Source organism: Lepidochelys olivacea (genome assembly GCF_965140295.1).
Source record: "Lepidochelys olivacea isolate rLepOli2 genome assembly, chromosome: 20".
In the NCBI taxonomy this organism is placed as follows: Eukaryota; Metazoa; Chordata; order Testudines; family Cheloniidae; genus Lepidochelys; species Lepidochelys olivacea.
In genome coordinates this window covers 4,716,530-4,737,469 of record NC_140430.1, presented here as the reverse complement: position 1 = coordinate 4,737,469, position 20,940 = coordinate 4,716,530, and the positions used below count along the sequence as shown (strand labels likewise).

Genomic DNA, 20,940 nt, shown 5'->3' with positions numbered 1-20,940 from the left:
GTCTTTGCGGATGATCACCTCCCCTGGCCAAGAGAATGCTGGTCCCAAGCATTTAAACTCGAGCTGGTCAGGAAATTTCTGACAAAAAGTTTTTCCATCAGAAAATGCCAACTATAACTTTTGGTAGGAAGGGGTTAGTTTTGGCAACATTTTCACAGAACCTGGATGGGATGTCAGGGGAGTGACCCCTGAATAGCCAATGGCCTGGGGACTAGGGCACTCAGCTGGGTGATAGACAGAGCAAGGACTTGAAACTCCCGCATGCTAGGTAAGCATCCTATCCACCAGGCTAGACTCAGTCTCCCTCTGCCCCACTATTTTCTGGCAGAAGGTTTTATTTATACAAAGTGCAGCAGCCCCAACAGAGATTCTGACTATATATTCCAGCTGTTATGACACTCACCTGGAGACCCAGGTTCATCTCTCCTCCATAACAGGTAGAACAGGTCTCCCCTAGGCCAGGTGAGCACTGTAACCACCAAGCTATTGCGGAGCAGGCCTTAGGCTCGCTTGCTCTCTCTCTCTCTCTCTCTCTCGTATTCACAGGAAACGGTGGAAGGTTTCCGTTTCATTGCGGTGAAAACAAATGCTGAAACCTTGACATTTTTTTGCAAAAGAGAATTCCTGTTTTCCAGCCAGCCCTAATTTTAAACTCACAAGAATCTGAACTGCATCATTTGTATTACAGTAGTTCTAGTCCGGTTTGAGACCTGGGGTAACTCAGGGAATATAAGTAACAATCAGCAGCATGAAAAGGCAGAGCTAACATTAGCGGGAGTGTGACATGATGGTTATTTGGACTTTGACACCCTTCTGCTCCCTTCTGATCTGTATACGGTGACCATACTGCAAGTGTGAAAAACTGGGACAGAGGGTAATAGGCACCTATAGAAGACAAAGCCCCAAATATCAGCATTGTCCCTATAAAATCGGGATATCTGGTCACCCTAGATCTGTAATATGCCACAGATAAGAGCACAAAGGCCCAAGCACTTACACTGACAGTGAGGTTTGCCCACTCAATCGCAGAAGGGACAATCTTCCTGTCGCTCCAGAACTGTAGGGTTTGATTGCTGGGATTGTCAGGAGCAGCACATTTACAGCTAAGAGCAAAGAAAACATATTAGGGTTAAAGAATCAAAAGAGGGGAACTCCTCAGCAATAACAGAACCTCATTGCATAATAATTATACTTCGCTTTTAATTTTGGGGGAAGATATGCTGTATTCTTAGGATTAAGCTCAAAAACAAAAAGGTTTAAGAGCAAAACTGAGCTCAGCCTCCATTACAGAGGCACAACCAGCACCTCCAAAGCGAAATATGTACCATTATCCACGCTGTGCAGATGGGGAAACTGAGGCAGAGAGTGGGGAAGGGGCTTGTTCAGGGGCTCCTGAACGCAGGTCTCCTGACTCCCTGCCCAGTGCCCGAACCACTAGACCATTATAATGCTCTCAAAGTACATAGCAAAATGCCAGTGGTTTCTAGGTGTTGGTGGATTCCCTGTTCAAAAGTTCCCACACCTCAGTGGCACATCTCTGCGCTTTACCACTAAACAGTCACACATTATGTCAGCTGCAGTTGAAGAAGCTTAGTTTTTGCATTAAGATCCAATCCAGCAAAGCACTTAAGCGTGTGCTTAAATTCAACTCCTGACACTTCTATGGCCTTCACCATCATATCTGAGCATCTTACAATCACTGGTGGATTTAATCCTCCCAATTCCCCCGCGAGACAGAGAAGAATTATTACAGGCACATTAAGTGATTTTCCCAGGGTCATACAGAAAGCCTGATGCAGAGGGCTTGTCGACAGCTGTTCCAGAAAAAGGCAGGATGTATCTTCAAAGCAAAATAGCTAATCCTGAACAACACGGTGTGTGGACACTTATTCTGGAATGTTCTTAATCCACTTCCAAAGTGGATTCTGGAATAAGAATGTCCACACAGGGAGCTATTTAGGAGTAGCTAGCAACTGAAGTTGGGTCTCATGAACCCCAGCCCATTGTTCTATCCACTGTTTAATTTTTATTAAACAGTAATAAGTCACCAGGACTAGATGGGATTCACCAAAGAGTTCTGAAGGAACTCAAATGTGAAATTGCAGAACTACTAACTGTCAACTGTAACCTTTCATTTAAATCAGCTTCTGTACCAAACAACTGGAGGATAGCTAATGTGATGCCAATTTTTAAAAAGGGCTCTAGAGGTGACCCCAGCAACTACAGGCCAGTAAGCCTGACTTCAGTACCGGACAAACTGGTTGAAACTACAGTAAAGAACAAAATTGTCAGACACATAGATGAACATAATTTGTTGGGGAATAGACAACATCGGTTTTGTAAAGGGAAATCATGCCTCACCAATCTACTAGAATTATTTGAGGGGGTCAATAAGCATGTGGACAAGGGGGAATCCAGTGGATATAGTGCATTTAGATTTTCAGAAAGCCTTTGACAAGGTCCCTCACCAAAGGCTCTTAAGCAAAGTAAGCAGTCATGGGATAAGAGGGAAGGTCCTCTCATAGATTGGTAACCAGTTAAAAGACAGGAAACAAAGGGTAGGAATAACCAGTTTTCAGAATGAAGAGAGGTAAATAGTGGTGTCCCTCAGGGGTCTGTACTGGACCCAGTCCTATTCAACATATTCATAAATGATCTGGGAAAAGGGGTAAACAGTGAGGTGGCAAAATTTGCAGATGATACAAAAGTACTCAAGACAGTTAAGTTCTAGGCAGACTGCGAAGAGCTACAAAAGGATCTCTCAGACCTGGGTGACTGGACAACAAAATAGCAGATGAAATTCAGTGTTGATAAGTGCAAAGTAATGCACACTGGAAAACGTAATCCCAACTATACATATGAAATGATGGGGTCTGTAGCAGGGTGATCACCCACTCCAGGCCTGAAAGGGTTACAGCCAGCCCTGGGAGAGGGTTGGTGCTGCGAGCCAAAGGCTAGGCTGATGGGGAAGGCAGCCACAGCTGGGGCCACGCCCCAATCAGGCCACAGCTGGCCTTATAAAAGACTATGAGCCAGGAGCTCAAGTAGTCTCTCTCTAGCTGTGAAGAGAGAAGGGCCTGGCTGCTTGGGAGCTCACCAGGGTGCCCAGAGTGAAGCAGGGCTGGGGAAAGGCCGGAGGAGCTAGGGAGCTCCAGGCTGGAAAACCCCCAGCCTGCAGGCCTTGCTGAAGGCCTAAAGCAGGTACTGGGGTTGCAGAGGGGCAGCCCAAGGTTAGGTAAAGGCAGCAGGTCCAAACCCTCCTTGCCAATGATGAGTAGTGCAGACTGCAATCTGCACCAGTGTGTGGGGGGCTAGATGAGGACTGGCAGTAGCCGCTGAGGCAAGGTGGGATAGAGGATGGGGATTCCCTAGAGAGGGGAGACCCAGACTGTGGGGGTACTACAGGGGGCAGAACCCTGATGTAGAGGGGCACTGGGTCTGGGAGGGACATGAGGGCCTGAAGCAAGCGGGACACTGGCCTGCAGAGGCGCTCCAGAGGCTGGAGAGAGAATTCCCAGGATGATCAGCGGGAGGCGCTGCACTGGTGAGTTGTGCCTTGCTACAGGGTCTAAATTAGCTGTTACCACTCAGGAAAGAGATCGTGGCGTCATTGTGGATAGTTCTCTGAAAATACCCACTCAATGTGCAGCAGCAGCCGCCAAAAAAGCAAACAGACTGTTGGGAATCATTAAGAAAAGGATAGATAAGAAGACAAAAAATATCTCATTGCCTCTATATAAATCTGTGGTATGCCATAATCTTGAATACTGAGTGCAGATGTGGTCACCCCATCTCAAAAGAGATATATTGGAATTGGAAAAAGGTTCAGAAAAGGGCAACAAAAATGATTATGGGTATGGAACAGCTTCTGTATGAGGAGAGATTAATAAAACTGGAACTTTTCAGCTTGGAAAAGAGATGACTAAGGGGGGATATGATAGAGGTCTATAAAATCATGACTGGTGTGGAGAAAGTAAATAAGGAAGTGTTGTTGTTTACTCCTTCTCATAACACAAGAACTAGGGGCCACCACATGAAATTTATAGGCAGCAGGTTTAAAACAAACAAAAATGTATTTTTTTTTTCACACACAGTACAGTCAACCTGTGGAACTCCTTGCCAGAGGATGTTGTGAAGGCCAAGACTATATAAACAGGGTTCAAAAAAGAACTAGATAAATTCATGGAGGATAGGTCCATCAATGGCTATTAGCCAGGATGGGCAGGGATGGTGTCCCTAGCCTCTGTTTGCCAGAAGCTGGGAATGGGTGACAGGGGATGGATCACTTGATGATTCCCTGTTCTGTTCACTCCCTCTGGGGCACCTGGCATTGGCCACTGTTGGAAGACAGGATACTGGGCTAGGTGGACCTTTGGTCTCACCCAATATGGCTTTGTTCTTATCCATGGACTAGTGCCGGTCCCCGAGATCTCCCTGACAGAGCTTAGGAAGGCAACAAGCTGGTCTCTGTTATCAAAAAAGGGTGAGAAACGCTGCGCTAGATCATCTTCATCTAATCACATGTTTAAACCCTTCTTATTCAGCAAGGTGCTGCAATCCTTCTGAAGTCAAGGGGAATTAAACGTGTGCTTAAATGCTTTGTTAAACAGGGTTGAGCTTAGGCACATACTTTGCTGAATCAGCATCTTACTGTCCTGTTTGAGAGTAGCTTTAGAAAAGGAGGGGGGGAAAACCCACAAGATGAACTTACTAGTAGAAGGTAAGGTGGTCGAGCTGGCTGTGCATGTGGACGGGGTAGGTTGCCCCTAGCTTAATCAGTTTCTCTAGAGCTTCATAGATGAAAATGATACAGATCAGAGAAGCAAACGCTTCTTCAGTAAAGCGAGTGATGTAGCGTACTAGGGAGCTGGAGTCTGTTGCCACAAGGACGATGCACAGGAAAGCAGTCCACAATCCAATACTGGTTCTCAGGGAAAGGTAGGAGAGTGCGTAGTCTCTGCAAAAAGGAGCCAGGGACATGCGCCAAACGTCAGAATAAGCAAACAGGTGCACAGTTTTCAGTGAATGGCACAGGACATTTTATTCACACATTAACGCTCTTATGAGGACCAATTTAGTACATCATAGCTCTCCAGGCCAACTACCACCAGTCAAGGGTGTAGACCAGGCAGAGAAGAGCTCAAATCTAATATTATTATTTATTATTAATTAATCAACCTAGCAACAGCCCAATTAAGCCAGGCACTGTACACTTCTATATTAAAATTTCAGTCCTTGCCCTTAAGAGCTCACTGTCTTCAAACACACACAGGCATAACATTAAGAATGTACAGTCCTTAAATTCAATGGAACTAGTTACTATGGCTGGTAGGAAATTTTCCATCCAAAAAAATTTCCATTGAAAGAAAAGTGGATTTCCAATGAATTTTTTTTAAGTGTCTGCTTTCTGCAGAAAATTTGAGTTTTTGTCAAAAAACTGAATGCTTGGAAATGAAAATATTTCAGCCGGAAATGAAAGATTTCACTTTTTGGACAATTTTTCAGTATTCAGATTTCTACCCAACAATCAATATTCTCTATGGGGGAACCACTTTTCCATCAGCTCTATTAGTTAAATGCTTGAAGTTAAGCATGTGCATAAGTGTTTCCAGGATCCAGACCTGAAAGACAAGACATATGAAGTGGATGAGACAAACAAGCATTTGGGAATGGGGGCTAGGAACTTGAGAACGTGCGTAACTTTAAGCATTTGAGCGACCCATTCACGGCTCATGAAAGTAAGCGTATTGTTCTCTGTTCCAATTTTGATTAAATCTATTCAAACTATTCCAGTCTTACACCACCACTCACAAAAGCAGCACCGTTTTCTTTGCAAGGAGGAAATAAAACCGTATTTTACACCCTGTTATTCTTTTAATCTGCCACCTGGGTCAATTCTGTACATTCTAAAGAGCACACGCCTTACTTGCAGAACTTGAACAAAATCTTTTCAAACACCAACACCGGTCCGGTACTTCCTAAGATAGTGAGGGGTTGTCCAGCGAACAGAGAGTACACAACTCCAGTCATCGAGGCGCCAAATAAGGATTCTATTGCACTCTGAAGTTAAAAACAAACAAACAGATAAATATTCCTCCATCTTTAAGTTTTACACACATTGGGTCTGAATCTCATTTACACTGCTCTGTCAGTGCATAAGGGTGGGCGTAAACTCTATTCACACCATTTTAAGCTGAGTATACGCTTCCAGAGCGCTGTACATGGCCTTAGGGGAGAATCCAAGTGATTATTTTCAAAAGAGACTAACACCCGGACAGATTTTTAATGGGAATCCGGCACCCAAATCCCTTAGTTGGTTTGAAAATCTCAATTTGTCTCTCTTTGCTTGGATTTTACATTTCTAAATAGCAATATGTATATGGATGTAGTACTAAGGGACTTTACTCAGCGACCGAGGAGGTCCTTCCCAGTCCTATATTCCTTTTGATGGAACGAAATACACTGCCTCAGTTTTCCCGTCTGTACAATGGAGATAATGATAATGCCCTCTTTGTAAAGTGCTTTGAGGGCTACTGATGAAAAGTGCCAGATAAGAGCTAGGGATGAGTATTGTTTATGGATTGCAGTGTATTGGATTTAGTGAATAAAATCTGGAAATGCCTCTTCCTTCCTTAAGATTGTATACAATTTGGGGGGTTCTGGACTCTATCCCATGACTGCAAAATGCAGGGCCCAGAGGGGGCCCAGGAAGGCCATTTGGCGGGGGCCTCAAATTTAGACTCTCTTTAATTTTTTGGCATTTGATAAGTTTCACAACTTTTTTTTCTGCGCATCCCTATCAGACCAGAATGTGACATGCTCTCTCAGCTTAGAGCTGCAAATTTAAGGAAATAAGAGATGTGATTTGGTAAAAGACCTAATTTTTTTATTAACTGATATAGATTTTGTCATATTAAAGAGTTTAAAATGTTCATAAATATTAATAAAAATATATTGCACAAGATTAGACCATGTGTCATCATTTTTTATTTTTATTATGGCTAGGGGCCTCAAAAGCTGGAAGTGGCCTGGGCCTCTCTGGACCTCTGAGAGGGCCTGCATATAAAAGAACACATGCATGGTGCTGAACGAAAGTGGCGTGGGCTCATGGCACATTCTTGCAAACCTTTACATAAATACACAACCTGTGGGGGTGCAGGGAGATAGTAACACCGGCAAAGACAAGATGAGGAGTTGTATGGTCTAATGCAGCGCAATGGGAAACCAAATTACGAAAGACATTGGACTCGTGCCCACGGCGGCTAGCCCCTGCTGCCCCTCCTATTACAACAGCTACACTCGGTTTTTAGCACACTAGCTCAGTCGGAGCTAGCACAGATCGGCCTCCTCCAGCTCCAAATAAGTGTAGATGTACCCTGAGAGTTTTACACGGACACCCATCACTTTCTATCTATGCCTCTCATCCTACCTCCAGCAGGATCTTAATTTTAAATAGCTATCACTCAGCCAGGTTAGGGTTATTCACCCATCCAAACTGAACGGGCTGCCCCATGGAATATCAGCTTTGAAAATGTAACATTGAAAGCTACGCTTTGTTCGCGTGCCCGAAGCGTAAGCAGCACATGCCATGGAATTCCATGGGACAGCGGCTTTGCTGATGTGAATTGATATCGTTCCACCAAATCAGTCCGTGTTGACAACTCTCACGAGTTTATCACGAGCCTCATCAAATTTGGTAGGGTTTCTTAAAGCTCCAGCTCCCGGAGTCAAGTGATTACATGAGAATCTCAGCTTTCATTTAAAAATAAATAAATTTTTCTAGCCTGCCTGGTTGTGGAGAAAACCTGCCCCCTAAAGGATCAACTAGCAGAAGGCAAATCAATAGAACTCAGAACATATTAGCAGCAGTGAAATTCAATGCCTATTGCTCTTGGTGTTCTCTGATGTAGCTTGTTCTCCTGGGAATCATACATTATGCATTAGAAAAAAAATATTCTTACTATTTGTCCGTCGGTCGCTTCTCCAAGCAGCCCCCCAAAGGTAATCACGGGGGACATGCAGGCACAATATAGGAAGAGGAAAGACGCCAAGCACTGCAAGCTCAGAGCATCCCTGAAGTCACTCCAGAACCAAGGAGCTTTTCGTTTCACATCCATGATCAAACCACCAAAGAGCCTGCAAAAGAAAAGAAAAGGAGATATTTTCCCCCCTATTGGGGACAAGAATGGCAGGTTTTGTTTTGTTTTTAACAAGAGACAAGCAATGCTGTCCTGTAAAGTCTGTTATGTTGCAAGCCACCCTACGCCTTGCTCTGACACTATTCATAATGAAATGATGCCTAGCTCCAATGCTTTCCATCAGATCTTAAAGTGCTTTACACAGGTCGTAAGTTTCAGGAACCCCATTTAAAGATGGGGAAACTGAGGCACAGAGAGGGGCACTGACTTGCCTGAAGTCACCCAACAAGCCAGTTGCAAAGCCGGGAACAGAACCCAGGTCTTGTTAGCCACAGTCCAGTGCTCTATCCGCTACTGCTATACATTAAATTTTCTGCGTTACTGGGCATATGAACAGCGTTACGTTCTCAATCATTTTTATACACTAGGGCTCCTAGGTGCTACGGTGATACAAACACCAGTATAATGAGGAGTTCCAGTGCTGTTCAAATAATTGTTTTCACCCCACAGCGAGAGATATCTGGATGTAACAACACTCCTGGTTGTGATTAAACCTAAGATCCCTAGATCTTAAAGCATTAGCTGCTACGGCTTGACCTAAAGAACCAGCCATTAGGATGGAAAGATAGGTAGGTACGATAGCCTGGTGGATAAGCCACTAGACTATGGGGAAAGAACCACGCTCAGTCCCCAGCTCAGCCAGAAAACATCCCGCGTGACATTGGATAAGACACCTAAGGTATCATGTGTCTCATTTCCCCATCTGGAATATGGTGACAGTCCTCCTCTGCCTAGCAGAGATGCTGAGAAGATAAAACCCATTAGTCATTGGCAATGTTCCCTCTAATTTTTGACAGGCTGCGTGCGCAAAAAATTTCTTCTGTGCAAATTTTTGCACTTCTGTGCAAATATTTGTGCGTGCATTGTTTCGCCATGTGCGCGGGGTTTAGGATCTGTGTGCGTGCACACACGCGCACAGCTTAGAGGGACCAGTGGTCGTTGGGATATACTCAGATACTACACTAAAGGGGGTCATATGAGCACAGAAGCTCGGGGACAGTTGCAGGACCTCTCTACATGGTCTAGTCTCTAGAGAGAAACAAAGAGCCATATCATGCTAATGAGAGTTGCCCCTATGTTTTGCTACCCCTTCCTCCATGGAAAATTTTGACAAAAAATTATTTCCCCCTCCCCTTCTTTTTGTTTAAAAAAATTCTGAGAAAAATCTCAGCTTATCTGTGTAATACTGAAATCCTAAGTATTTTTATTTAAAATGGCACTGCAGTGCCTCATGGGCATTGTAGTTCAACTACTTTATGTTCCCATTCTCCTGTACAGGCCAGGCACTCTGGCAGGACTGCATCTCCCATGCTACACCACCACCACAAATTGCTATGATGCAGACACTCCCCTCAAAAGGGGGAGAAAGTGGTGCATCATGGGAGATGCAGTCCAGCTAGAAAGCTCCAACCATAAAGGAGAATGGCAGCATAAGCCACCCAAACTACAACTCCCACGAGGCACCATTTTGAATGGAAATATTTCAGTTACAATATTTAGGTTTCGATATTGTGCCAAAAAGTCAAAATTTTCCCTTAGAAAACCTTCCCATTTTCCAGCCGGTTCTGTTGTTAAGGCTTATATTCTTCCTTTAATCATTAAAATGCATCCTTGTGGTATCTGACTCAAATTAAGGCTCTTTATCCAAATGTTCCTACCTACAGATATGCAAGATACAACGCATTACTGGTCATAAACCACGTTGCCTTGTGCAGGAAACACACTGTCTTTACTAAGCCATCCCCTTCAGCGATTCTTGTCGTTTGTGTTTGTTAAGAGCTCCAACAAGCTTGATTGGTCCCACAAAATCCAGGAACTACTCTGCTTAGACTGGAGCATCATCATATACTGGGCACCTTATCTATTAACTAACTGATAACTAATTAACAACTGTATTAACTAATATAATACACCTCTCCATTTTAAAGTGGTCTCAGGACAAGTACTGACCCACATAGATCCATTTTTCCCCCATGAGCACATTTCGGAAACAAAATATTTTGATTTTTCAATTGAAAAGGACTTTTTGTTTAGAAATTTCCTTCACTTTGATTTTTAAGAAATTCACGCATGTGAAAACAATTGCTCCAAGTTAAACAAAACACTTCATTCAACCCCACATTAATGTTCTAGACTTTTCAATTGACCAAACAATGTTTTGTGTCAACTTGAAACTTTTTTTGCCCTGACTGTTAAAAAATTATTATTATTATTTATTTGTATTATCTTAGCAGGTCAGGGCCCCTGTCACGCTAGGTGCTGTACAAACACAACAAAAAGACAGGTGCCAACCCCAAAAAAATCTATTATTCGCAAAGCTCTAGGGCAAACTTTAATGAGAGGCAGATGAATGTTTAATCTGATCGCACTAACCTTCCTGTTCGTTCAAGTTCGGGTCCACTGTGCTGTTCTGGCTCAGTATGGCAAGCAGTGCCATTAGGGACACCTGGCATCTTCCTCTTGTCCTGTTAAAACAGAAACACAAGAGCGAGATCTTCGTGGTGTTCTCCTCTAGATCCCAGGCATCTGATTGTAAGACACTCTTCCGTGCTTAGTAGAGTGTGCAGGAACTGGGTAGTAGCCAATGAGAAGCACAGTCAGGAAAGTAACAAATACTGTCCTCACGGATTGTATTTTCTAAATGGACAACCAATCTGATTCTTTATTACTGTGGGACAATCTCCACTCATTGATACATTTTGCTTTCCACAACCAAATCTCTGTACAACTTTTCATGAGCGATGTATGCGAGTATTCGGATTCTAATATCTAAACTGTACTGTTAAATCTATTCACCTAAATTTGGGTTATTGCTGATTATATACTCTATGTATCATATGACTTTTTAAAACTAACTTTATATTTGTGGATAATCTAAGCACTATACCCAGATGTACAGACACTCTTTTCCTAACCTAGGTACTATATAATTTTTTTAACATTAGCTTTAATACAAATTTTAAATTCCCTTGTGTGTGAGCTGCTCTGGGAGGTTCTGGTGGCTTCTGCCATAACAGAAAGGCCCACTAGAGAGCTACCAAACTATTTAAAGGGGTACTACCCAATTCCTATACACTACACTAACGCCTTGATCTTGCAAACACTGATGCATGCTGTTAATTTTATGCTGTCAGTAGCACTTCACACACAAGTAAAGTGATACTCATGTGTAAGCAGTGGCGGATTAGCCACAGGCCCAGGGACCAGCCAATCAGGGGACCCCAGAAAAATAGGTGCCCCCTGCCTTTACCCCGCTCCCGCCACCCGCCCGGCACTCCTACTGGGGAGCAGGGTTGGGGCACGGTGTCTTGCCCCGCTCTTCCCACCCAGCTCTCCTGCCAGGGAGCTGGGGAAGCCCCTGTGTCCTGATCCCGCTCGCCGGCAAGAGTGCTGGGTGGGCGGGGGAAGCCCCCACACCCCGACCCCATTTCTTCGTCAGCAGAAGCTCTCCTGCCAACAGAGAGCTGTGTACACAAGCGCTTACGTCAGTGTCACTTAACATCGCTCAGGGGAGTAGCTTGTTCACGCTGTTTCTTTCACATTCTATTTTACCTACGGTGACAGACGTCCTGATATTAGGGGCTTTGTCTTAGATGTGCAAGTAAACCTTCATCCCCCCCGAAAATAAAAGCGTCCCAATTTTTCACACTTGCTATCTAGTCGCCCTAATTGTATCCAGGGCAGCATTAGGACCTTGCCAATCACATCTCTACACTGAAACATCCAGCCTCATTAAGCAACTCTGCTGCAATTATTTATTGATTTGTGTTCATTTCTTCTGACTTGCACACGGTGCTCGGCCATCAGTTGCAAAACCAGAAATAGAAGTAAACAGCCCCAAACTCCCACTCCACAAATCAACCCCTACCTGCCTTTGAAGGTTGCACTAACAGATGCACTTTGCGCAGGCAAAAAAGGTGGACACCCCATAGTCTAATTTTGGACTGGACTGACACAGCTAGATCCAGAGCTGATGGTCTCTCGCACCGAACAGTGTTCCACCAGCCGCTCTCTTTGAAATCCAGACTGGCCACCTCTGCTATCTATCTAAGTACTTATGTGGCCACCATTACCGTAGTATCTGCATGTCTCACAATCTTTAATGTATTTATCCTCACAACCCCTCCGTGAGCTAGTGAAGTGTTCTGATTACGGCTTGGTGTTTGCCATGGAGGTTGCGGAAGTCACGGATTCCGTGACTTCCTGCGACCTCCGTGACTTCTGCAACAGCCAGTGTGGCTGGCCCCAGGGCCACCCAAGCAGGTGGCCCCGGGGACCACCAGAGCAATAGCCAATGCAGCTGGCCCTGGAGACCGCCTGAGCAGCGGCCCCGGGGCGGACGGAGCAGTGGCTGGCCTCGGGGCTCTATCCCTCCAGCAGCAGCAGCCAGAGCAGACGCTGGTCCTCCCCCCCAGGAGGCTCCCCCCAGCAGCTGGTGCTGTGTGCTCCCCTCTGGCAGCAGCCCCCCAAGATTCAATCGGGGTATTTATGGTATAAGTCATGGACAGGTCACAGGCCATGATTTTTTGTTTCTCGTCCATGACTTTTACTAAAAATACCCATTTAAGTCGTAGCCTTAGCGATGATCCCCATTTTAGAGATGGGGAAACTGAGGCAGAGAGAGGGACGTGATTTGCCCCAAGCATGGACGACAGTTGCAGAGCCATGAATAAAATCCAGGTCTCAAGTTCCGTCCTGTGCTCTGTCCAGTATGACACACTGCTTCACAGGGGTCTCTTTTGTACAGTTCCTGCTCAGACATCCCCGTCAGCCATTCTAGTCTCTCTCTTATTCTGGAAGTGAAAAATGTTACCTACCTGGGAAGGTAAATTTTTCGGTGGTTCAATTCTAATCGATGGATCCCATTCTCCAGGAGGCAATACCGTCACCTGATCCAGGAATTCATCAATACCAGCTACAAGGTCAGCACGGTCTTTGGCTTTATAAGCAACGTCATGGAAAATCTACAAATAAGAGAGTAAGGGTTAGGCATGCTTAGCTTGGGAAGGGGAAACTGAGGCAAAGAAAGATGGAGTGACTTGCCCTTTGGGGGGTTAGACTAGATGACCCTTGCAGTCCCTTCTAACCCTATGATTCTATGTCACACAGCAGTTCAAAGACAGAGCAGGGAACCAAAAACAGGTCTCCTGAATCCCAGTCGAGTGCCTTATCCACTAGATCACACTGCCTCACTTGAGTAATAACAAAAAGACCATAATAATGGGCCAGATTGTCAAGTGCTAGTTGACTAGAGCTGGTCAGAGAATGAGGTTTATTCCCAGATAAAATTTCAAGAGCTCAGTGAAAAATTAAAAAAACAAAAATATTTTGATTCTGAAATGCCACTGATTTGCCTCATGGGAATTGTAGTTTGCTGACCTCATGCTCCCATTGTCCTGTAAAAGCCAGGTTCTCTGGTCAGACTACATCTCCCATGATGAAACATGGCCTCCCCTCTTGGACAGTCACTGGCTGTGCTGCATCATGGGAGATGTAGTCTGGCTGGGGAACCCAGCACAAAGAGGAGAATGGGAGCCTGAGGTGCTTGAACTACAAGTCCCATGAGGCACTGGGGTGGCATTTCAGAGTCAAAATATTTCAGGATTTGGCCATTATATTTCAGCTTTTGACTAAAATATTTCAAATTTCAGGCACTCATTTTTTCAACAAATAAATCAGAATGTTCCACAGAACACGCTTTTTGCAAAATATTTTGCTTCGTTCAAATTAAACTCAACCTTCCATCAAAAAACAGTTTCAATGGAAAATTTTCAGACAGCCTATTCCTCGCCCATAATAAGGGCCTTTGAGCGGAGTTGTTGAAAAGCCGGGCACTTATTTTGATGCCTAAATGGGGGCTGAGCTATTTTGCAAATTTGGATTTTGGCTGCTGCTGGGGAAGAGAACAAACTTCCCTAGTGTTACACACCCATCCTGATCTCATTCTTTATCTGATCAGTCTGGAAACAGACAGTACATGCCCTTAAATCCTGGGCTGAGAGAGGGAATGATTTAGAAAAGGGCAGAAAACAAGGAAACGCAAAGGAGAAGAGCTGAAATTGTCACTTGTGCCATACCATACCTCATCTGTCATGAGAGTAGCCATTGACCTGCCAATCTCATGGTACTGATGTGCTTTCCCTTCTGGTCCCAACAAGAAAAATAAGAACCTGGCCACATAAAACAGAGAAAAAATGCCCTTATTAAAATCCTGGTAAAGAGCAAAAAAACTGTGTGAAGTTTCCAAAGGGATCTGCACAGTAAATCAGCTTCAACAGGAGTTAGCACACAATGCTCACAGACTTGCAATGGGCGTTAGGCACATTAATGCCCCTGAAAATCTCTCCCTTTAAGTGTATTGCTTCTCTAAAAACTTCACTTCACCCACTGGATGGAGTTCATTCGGAACCCATCCCTGTGCACTGAGCTGATAAAAGGCACAAGAGTAAAGCTGGCCTGAGTGTACTGGGACTTTCCATAGATTTTTTTTGGATCAGATTTGAATATATAGACATATTTTAATTTAATTTTTTAAATATTTTTTAATTTTAAAAAAAGGTAAAGTGTTTTTTAACATCCTTACCTTGTTGGGATCGGGACTTCTGTCATGCCTGAGAGAAGGACAGCTGGCGTCAGACGCACGAACACCACCAGGGGACGAAGGAGGAAATCCAACTCTCCCACTAGAACGTTGGAAGCTTCTGCTCCAGTAGGAATTTTCTTCATGAAATGAAGCTCCGCCTAATTATGAAGAAATAATTTTTCAGACAATTAGGAGTCACTTCTGCAGATCAACAGCTGCACCTTTGAGGCCTGCTCTCTCCACAGGTTTTATATGAGTTTAATTATTCTGGTTGGAGGGCGTGCTTTTCTACTGAAATCATTAAATCGATACAACCGTAGCATGGATGCAGTTGTACTGTTATAAAGGTGCCTTTGGACTTGTTTACATGGGAAAGTTTTTTCTGTATAATCTAAGGAGAAGAGATGAGCTAATATTTGATATTATGTTCGGGGGGGGGAAGAGGGGGCAAACCAAAAAAATCTGAAACAAAATTCAGTTCGGTTCCAGTCAAAAACTGAATGTTTTCGATTTTTTTGGTAATGAAACGGGGGGAAAGAACTGAAGAAAAAAATTGGTTTTGGTCAAAGAAAACATTTTGGTTGATCTGAAACTAATTTTTTTTTTAATTTCATTTTCATTTCAACCAAAAATGTTTTGTTCAACCCACAATGAAATGTTTTTGGGGGTACTTCTGTTTTGGGACATTTTGGGGGTACTTTGACTTTTTGGAAAAAAAAACACAATTTTTTTTCTGTTGAAACTATTTGCCAAATTCAACCCAAATTTGTGAAGTGTCACCACCCGGAAAAATCTATTTTTTTGGCAAATTTCTCAAAAAAATATTCCTCAAAAAAACTTCACCCGGCTCTAATAACGAGTGAATTTAAATCTATATAGTTATTCCAGTATAACCTCCCAATGTGGAATAAGCATCACATGCCAATGGTTGATCTCAGTGGACAAATGGTTAAGCCAAGATGGCCCAACCCAAGGGCCAAACCAAGTTGTAAGAACTCAGGAACAGATTTTCAAATTCTCAGCACCCACAATTAGGATCTGATTTTAAAAAAGCTCACCTCCAGTTTAGGCACCTAAATAAGGATGTCTGTCAAAGCACTCAGCACTAGCCCTCTGCAAATAACCAATTTTTTGGTTTGTGGCCCAAACCAGAAAAAAACGGGGGCAAATAATTGTTTCGGGTCACATGAAATATTTTGTTCAACCTGAAAGAAACTTTTTGTTTCATTTTTCAAGGGGAGGCGTGTATTTTTTTTTTAATGGAACTGAGGTAAAATTCCAAAGGAAAAGTTGTTTCCAATCAAAATGATTCGGTCAGAAAATGTCGCAACCAAAACATGTGTTGGGTTTTTTCCCGCCGTTTTTTTCCCAGCTAAAACATTTCAGCAAATTCAACACAAGTACCCAAAAGGTTTCAGACAACCCAAATCTGCATTTTTTAGCCAAAAAAGCTTTGGCTAAAAAATGTCACCAAACTCTACTTCACCCCCCATTATGAAATGTATGGCCAGTTTTTTCAAGCAGGCTCCTCATAGACTCATAGATATTAAGGTCAGAAGGGACCATTATGATCATCTAGTTCGACCTCCAGCACAATGCAGGCCACCGAATCTCACCCACCCAATCCTGCGATAAACCTCTCACCTATGTCTGAGCTATTGAAGTCCTCAAATCGTGGTTTAAAGACTTCAGGGTGCAGAGAATCCTCCAGCAAGTGACCCGTGCCCCATGCTGCAGAGGAAGGTGAAAAACCCGCAGGGCCTCTTCCGATCTGCCCTGCAGGAAAATTCCTTCCCAACCCCAAATATGATGATCAGCTGAACTCTAAGCGTGTGGGCAAGATTCACCAGCCAGATACCCAGGAAAGAATTCTCTGTAGTAACTCAGATCCCACCCCCTCTAACATCCCATCACAGGCCATTGGGCCTATTTACCATGAATAGTTAAAGGTCAATTAATTGCCACCCAGCATGCTGAGCTCTCGAAACATCTGGGCCCACCAGATTATCCACATTGCTTGTATTTACCTTGAGTGACAGCCACACATAGCCTCTCACCTTGCTTAAATCCATAGGACTAGTGTCCTGGGTCACTCCGTTTTTAACTTCTAGATTGGTAGTGCCAGGCTGAGGAGACAGCGTGTGCATTGCTAAAAGAAAAAGATATCAGAAAGCCCAAGGAAGCATGCATGCTTCCTGTGCACCATTTCTGGCCAACACACACGGTTGCAGGACAGTAGTTAGTACTTGTGATGTACTGATCAGCATTGTATTTGCATGGATGCTAAGTAGTCACACACTGCTACCATCAGCTAGAAGGACTCTAGAGCAAATATATAAACAGCTTTTGAGCTGCCGAACATCAGCTCCTTCTCCCAAGGTCCTATCATGAAAAAACAAAATAACTAAAGAGAAATAAAGAAAAGAAAACCCTTATAAAAACTTCCTCCCAATTTCCCTGAGTCCCATTACAAGAAGTCTTCTTATTTTGGGGCGTCTTGACAAGCGATAGCTTCATGCGTTTTACAGGATCACCTGCATCCGATGAAGTGGGCTGTAGCTCACGAAAGCTTATGCTCTAATAAATTTGTTAGTCTCTAAGGTGCCACAAGTACTCCTGTTTTTTTTGCAGATACAGACTAACATGGCTGCTACTCTGAAACCTCTCTTTTCTAATACATGTTAAAGGCTTTAGCTTCACTGCAGGAAAAGGTGTATCTTTTACAAGGCCTGGGTAGTTTTGACCTCAGTGTAGCTATTTGAGGTTAATTGTATACCCCTCACCTAAAATGCATTATCTCCACTAAGATTTTACATTGATACTTATCAGAGGGGTAGCCATGTTAGTCTATACCCACGAAAACGAGGAGTCTGGTGGCACCTTAAAGATGAACAGATTTATTTGGGCCTAAGCTTTTCGTGGGTTGCATCTGAAAAAGTGGGGTTTTTTTACCCACGAAAGCTTAGGCCCAAATAAATCTGTTTGTCTTTAAGGTGCCACCGGACTCCTCCTTATTTACATTGATACATGTGACACAGCAATCCGTATTGCATGAATGCTAAGGAGTTAAAACTACCAGCCAGCCGGCTTCATCATTAGAACTAAGCGCCGTTTTTTGCCTGAAGCTTTTTTCAGCAAAAACGTGCAGAGTCAGTGACAATGAAACATTTCATGGATTCGTATCAGTTTGGCCGAATTGTTCGTCTCGAGAAAAACAAACAACCACAAAAAATTCCAAGAACGTTGAAATGTTTCATTTCGACATTTTCAAAACAAAATAATATGTTTCTTTTGGGTCGAGACGACACACGGCACAGAAATTTCCTTTAATGTTATTTTTGAAATGCGTGACATTGAAATGGAGCATTTTCTTTGACCTGAAATAAGGTGGGTTTTTTATTTTTTTTTTTTACTTTTTTGCTTCACAAAAATTGCAAAATATTTCATTTTTCCGAACCGCCGGCAAACCGTAAAATCTGTTATTCCCTCAGCTTTCCAGCTTTAATCATGAGGTAAAAAACCAACACTGTGGTTTTTTTCAGTGAAGTCATAGATAATCCTTGGTGATTTAGGCTTTTGGAAAATCCCATCTCAAAGGGTCAGGCTGTCTGAAGACGCGACCCAGAAATCCTCACCCGTTTTGTCCAATAAGTGTGGATCCGACTGCTTCTTGCTGACATCAGTGAAAGAGCGGACAATCGGAAGGAGGTTGTTCCTCTTCTTCTCGTTCTGGTGATGATGCTTTTTTAAGAGGGCATCCCGGAGTCTCTCTCTCATGCTTTCATCAAACTCACTGCTTGGTTCTTGCTGATCCAGGATTATATCTGGGGCCGGGGGAAAAAAGGCAATTCTCTAGCTTGCAACAGGTACAGATTGTGTCACTGATGAATGTCCATGTGCTAAATGTACAAGCCAATAGGAAGGGTGGTACAGTAATTAGGGCGCTATTCTAGGACTGAATTTGTGTCCCTGCTCTGCCACATACGTCCTGTGTGACCTTGGGCAAGTCTCCCTATGCCTCAGTTACACCTGTAAAATGGGATAATAGCATTACTCTATCTCCCAGAGGGAGCTGTGAGGATAAATGCATTAATGAATGGGAGGTGCTCGGAGTCCTCAGTAAAGCAGGCCGTGTAAGTACCACAGACAGAACTAAACATGCCCCCAAACTATTCTTATTTAGCTCTGTGCTTAGAAAGACTTCATGGCCACAGCAATCACAGATTCCCATATCTGAATTATACCTCCACAACCTTCCCATATGATGGGAAAGGACTATCCCCATTTCACACATGGGGGAAACTGAGGTACCACACAAATTAAGTACCTCCATCAAGCCCATGCCTGAGCTGAGAGTTAAACCCTCCCCCTTTGTTTCCTGGTGAAAAGCCTTAACCACAAGATCATCCTTCCCCCCTGCAAACCACCCCCTCATGTTCGTATTGCAGTCATGCTGACAGCAGGCTACATGCTTTCCAAACACTGAGGAAGAGAGAGGGTGAGACAGTAACTTTGGTGGATTCACTCCAAGAATCACAACAGCCCCAGCCAGCCATCAAAGAACAAAACCTGTGATATTCTCAACCCATGATAAGCCAGGAACAAGGTTGCACGCCTCATAGGAGAGCATTACTACCGCCAGACGGAACAGCCAACCAATGCCGACGCAATCTTATTTAGGGAGACGTAGCATTGTTAATACATCTTTGGGTATGCCTGCACAGCTGCTGGGAACGTATTTCCCAGCATGGATAAACAGACACACGCTGGTTCTGCTTGAGCTAGCATGCTAAAAGGAGCAGCATGGCCACGGTGGCACACGCAGTGACTCAGGCTAGCCCCCTGAGTGCATACCCAGGGGATCAGGCTTTTACTCAGACAGCTAACTCAAGCAGAGCGAGCACACGTCTGTCTAACCATGCAGAGAAGCACACTCCCAGCTGCTGTGTACTCATATTCTTTGTCTTTCAACGGAGGCAGGAATTTTTCTTTGCTAAAAAGTCTCTGCGAAATGATTATTCACTGCTTAGCGAATGCAGTTGTTATTCCCCATTCTCAGTAATGCAGTTTTCTTTCCTGATTGCATTGCTCTACACATTTAACCAAATTATAACCAGTCTATAACTGGCTTCCCTGAGATTTCTTGGATAATTGACTGTAACTGGCAGCACTCGGGGAGGAATGTTCTAAGAACGGATCTGACATCACCAGACCTTGAAAGAGTTTGAATGGAGACCTGCCAGTCAAAAATAATTTCTACAAAGCTGCTTTCTCAATTACCCTCAATTATCTCCTCAACAGAAATGTATTACTTGGTCATCTGCCAAAGGAAGCCTGGCTTTGAAAGTTAGGTCTTGTCTACACATTGCAAAATAAACTAGGGACTGAATATAAAGTGCAAAAGCTAGTCGGGAATTGGTCCTGCTTTGAGCAGGGGGTTGGACTAGATGACCTCCTGAGGTCCCTTCCAACCCTGATATTCTATGATTCTATTCTATTCTGCACTAACTTCCTGTATGGACACGCTTATTCCACAGTAAGGTTTTATCTACATGGGGAGTTATTCCAAACCGACTATTCTGATTTATTCTGAATGGTCTCAATCCACTTTGGAAATGGATTAAGGTAATGCGGAATTAGGATTTGTCCACATATGAAAATCAATCCAAAATAAGATTGGGGCATGAGTTTAAAGAGGATTAACTATTCCGGATTATCTCCATGTGCAGATGTTCTTACCCCAGAGTAAGAGTGCAATATTCTGAATTATTTATAATGTAATTATCTTAATCCCAACTATTTGGATTAAACTAATAAGAGTGTCCACTCATGGCATCAATCAGGAATAGTTATTACACTTTAAATTTATACCTTACCTTATTCCGGATTAATTTTCATGTGTAGGCAAACGCTAAAAGTGCCTTTTTGCAGTTTAGCTTAATCCATTTTCAAAAAGGATTAAATTAAACCAGATACAAGCACCCCTGGTGTGGAATAAAAGTGTCCACATGGGGAGTTCATGCCTGCAATAGCTAGTCTGGACTGTTTTCCTAAGTAGATAAGCCCTTAAAGAAGTTGCGCAGTTCACACAGATTCCCGTGTCTTAAAACAGAATAAACGTAGGTGAATTATTTGTAACAAATAGTTTATTCAATGAAT

The 20,940-nt window shown here is 43.5% G+C and overlaps 1 protein-coding gene across 2 annotated transcripts in view; it reads right to left on the bottom strand.

The window, feature by feature from the left end:
* The window catches only part of SLC4A8 (solute carrier family 4 member 8), a 69,481-nt gene that overhangs the window by 14,744 nt on the left and 33,797 nt on the right, over positions 1-20,940 (bottom strand). For both annotated transcript variants that reach the window (XR_014709139.1, XM_084610751.1), the window contains exons 6-15: positions 18,417-18,605; positions 16,839-16,930; positions 14,782-14,939; positions 14,281-14,368; positions 13,016-13,162; positions 10,572-10,663; positions 7,962-8,136; positions 5,927-6,060; positions 4,712-4,957; positions 998-1,103 (exon numbers count right to left, since the gene is read on the bottom strand). Coding sequence is in view for 1 of the 2 variants with exons in the window: in XM_084610751.1 (XP_084466877.1) it covers positions 998-1,103; positions 4,712-4,957; positions 5,927-6,060; positions 7,962-8,136; positions 10,572-10,663; positions 13,016-13,162; positions 14,281-14,368; positions 14,782-14,939; positions 16,839-16,930; positions 18,417-18,605 (1,427 nt within the window). In the remaining variant the exon portion in view is untranslated. The remainder of the gene's footprint in view (positions 1-997; positions 1,104-4,711; positions 4,958-5,926; positions 6,061-7,961; positions 8,137-10,571; positions 10,664-13,015; positions 13,163-14,280; positions 14,369-14,781; positions 14,940-16,838; positions 16,931-18,416; positions 18,606-20,940) is intronic.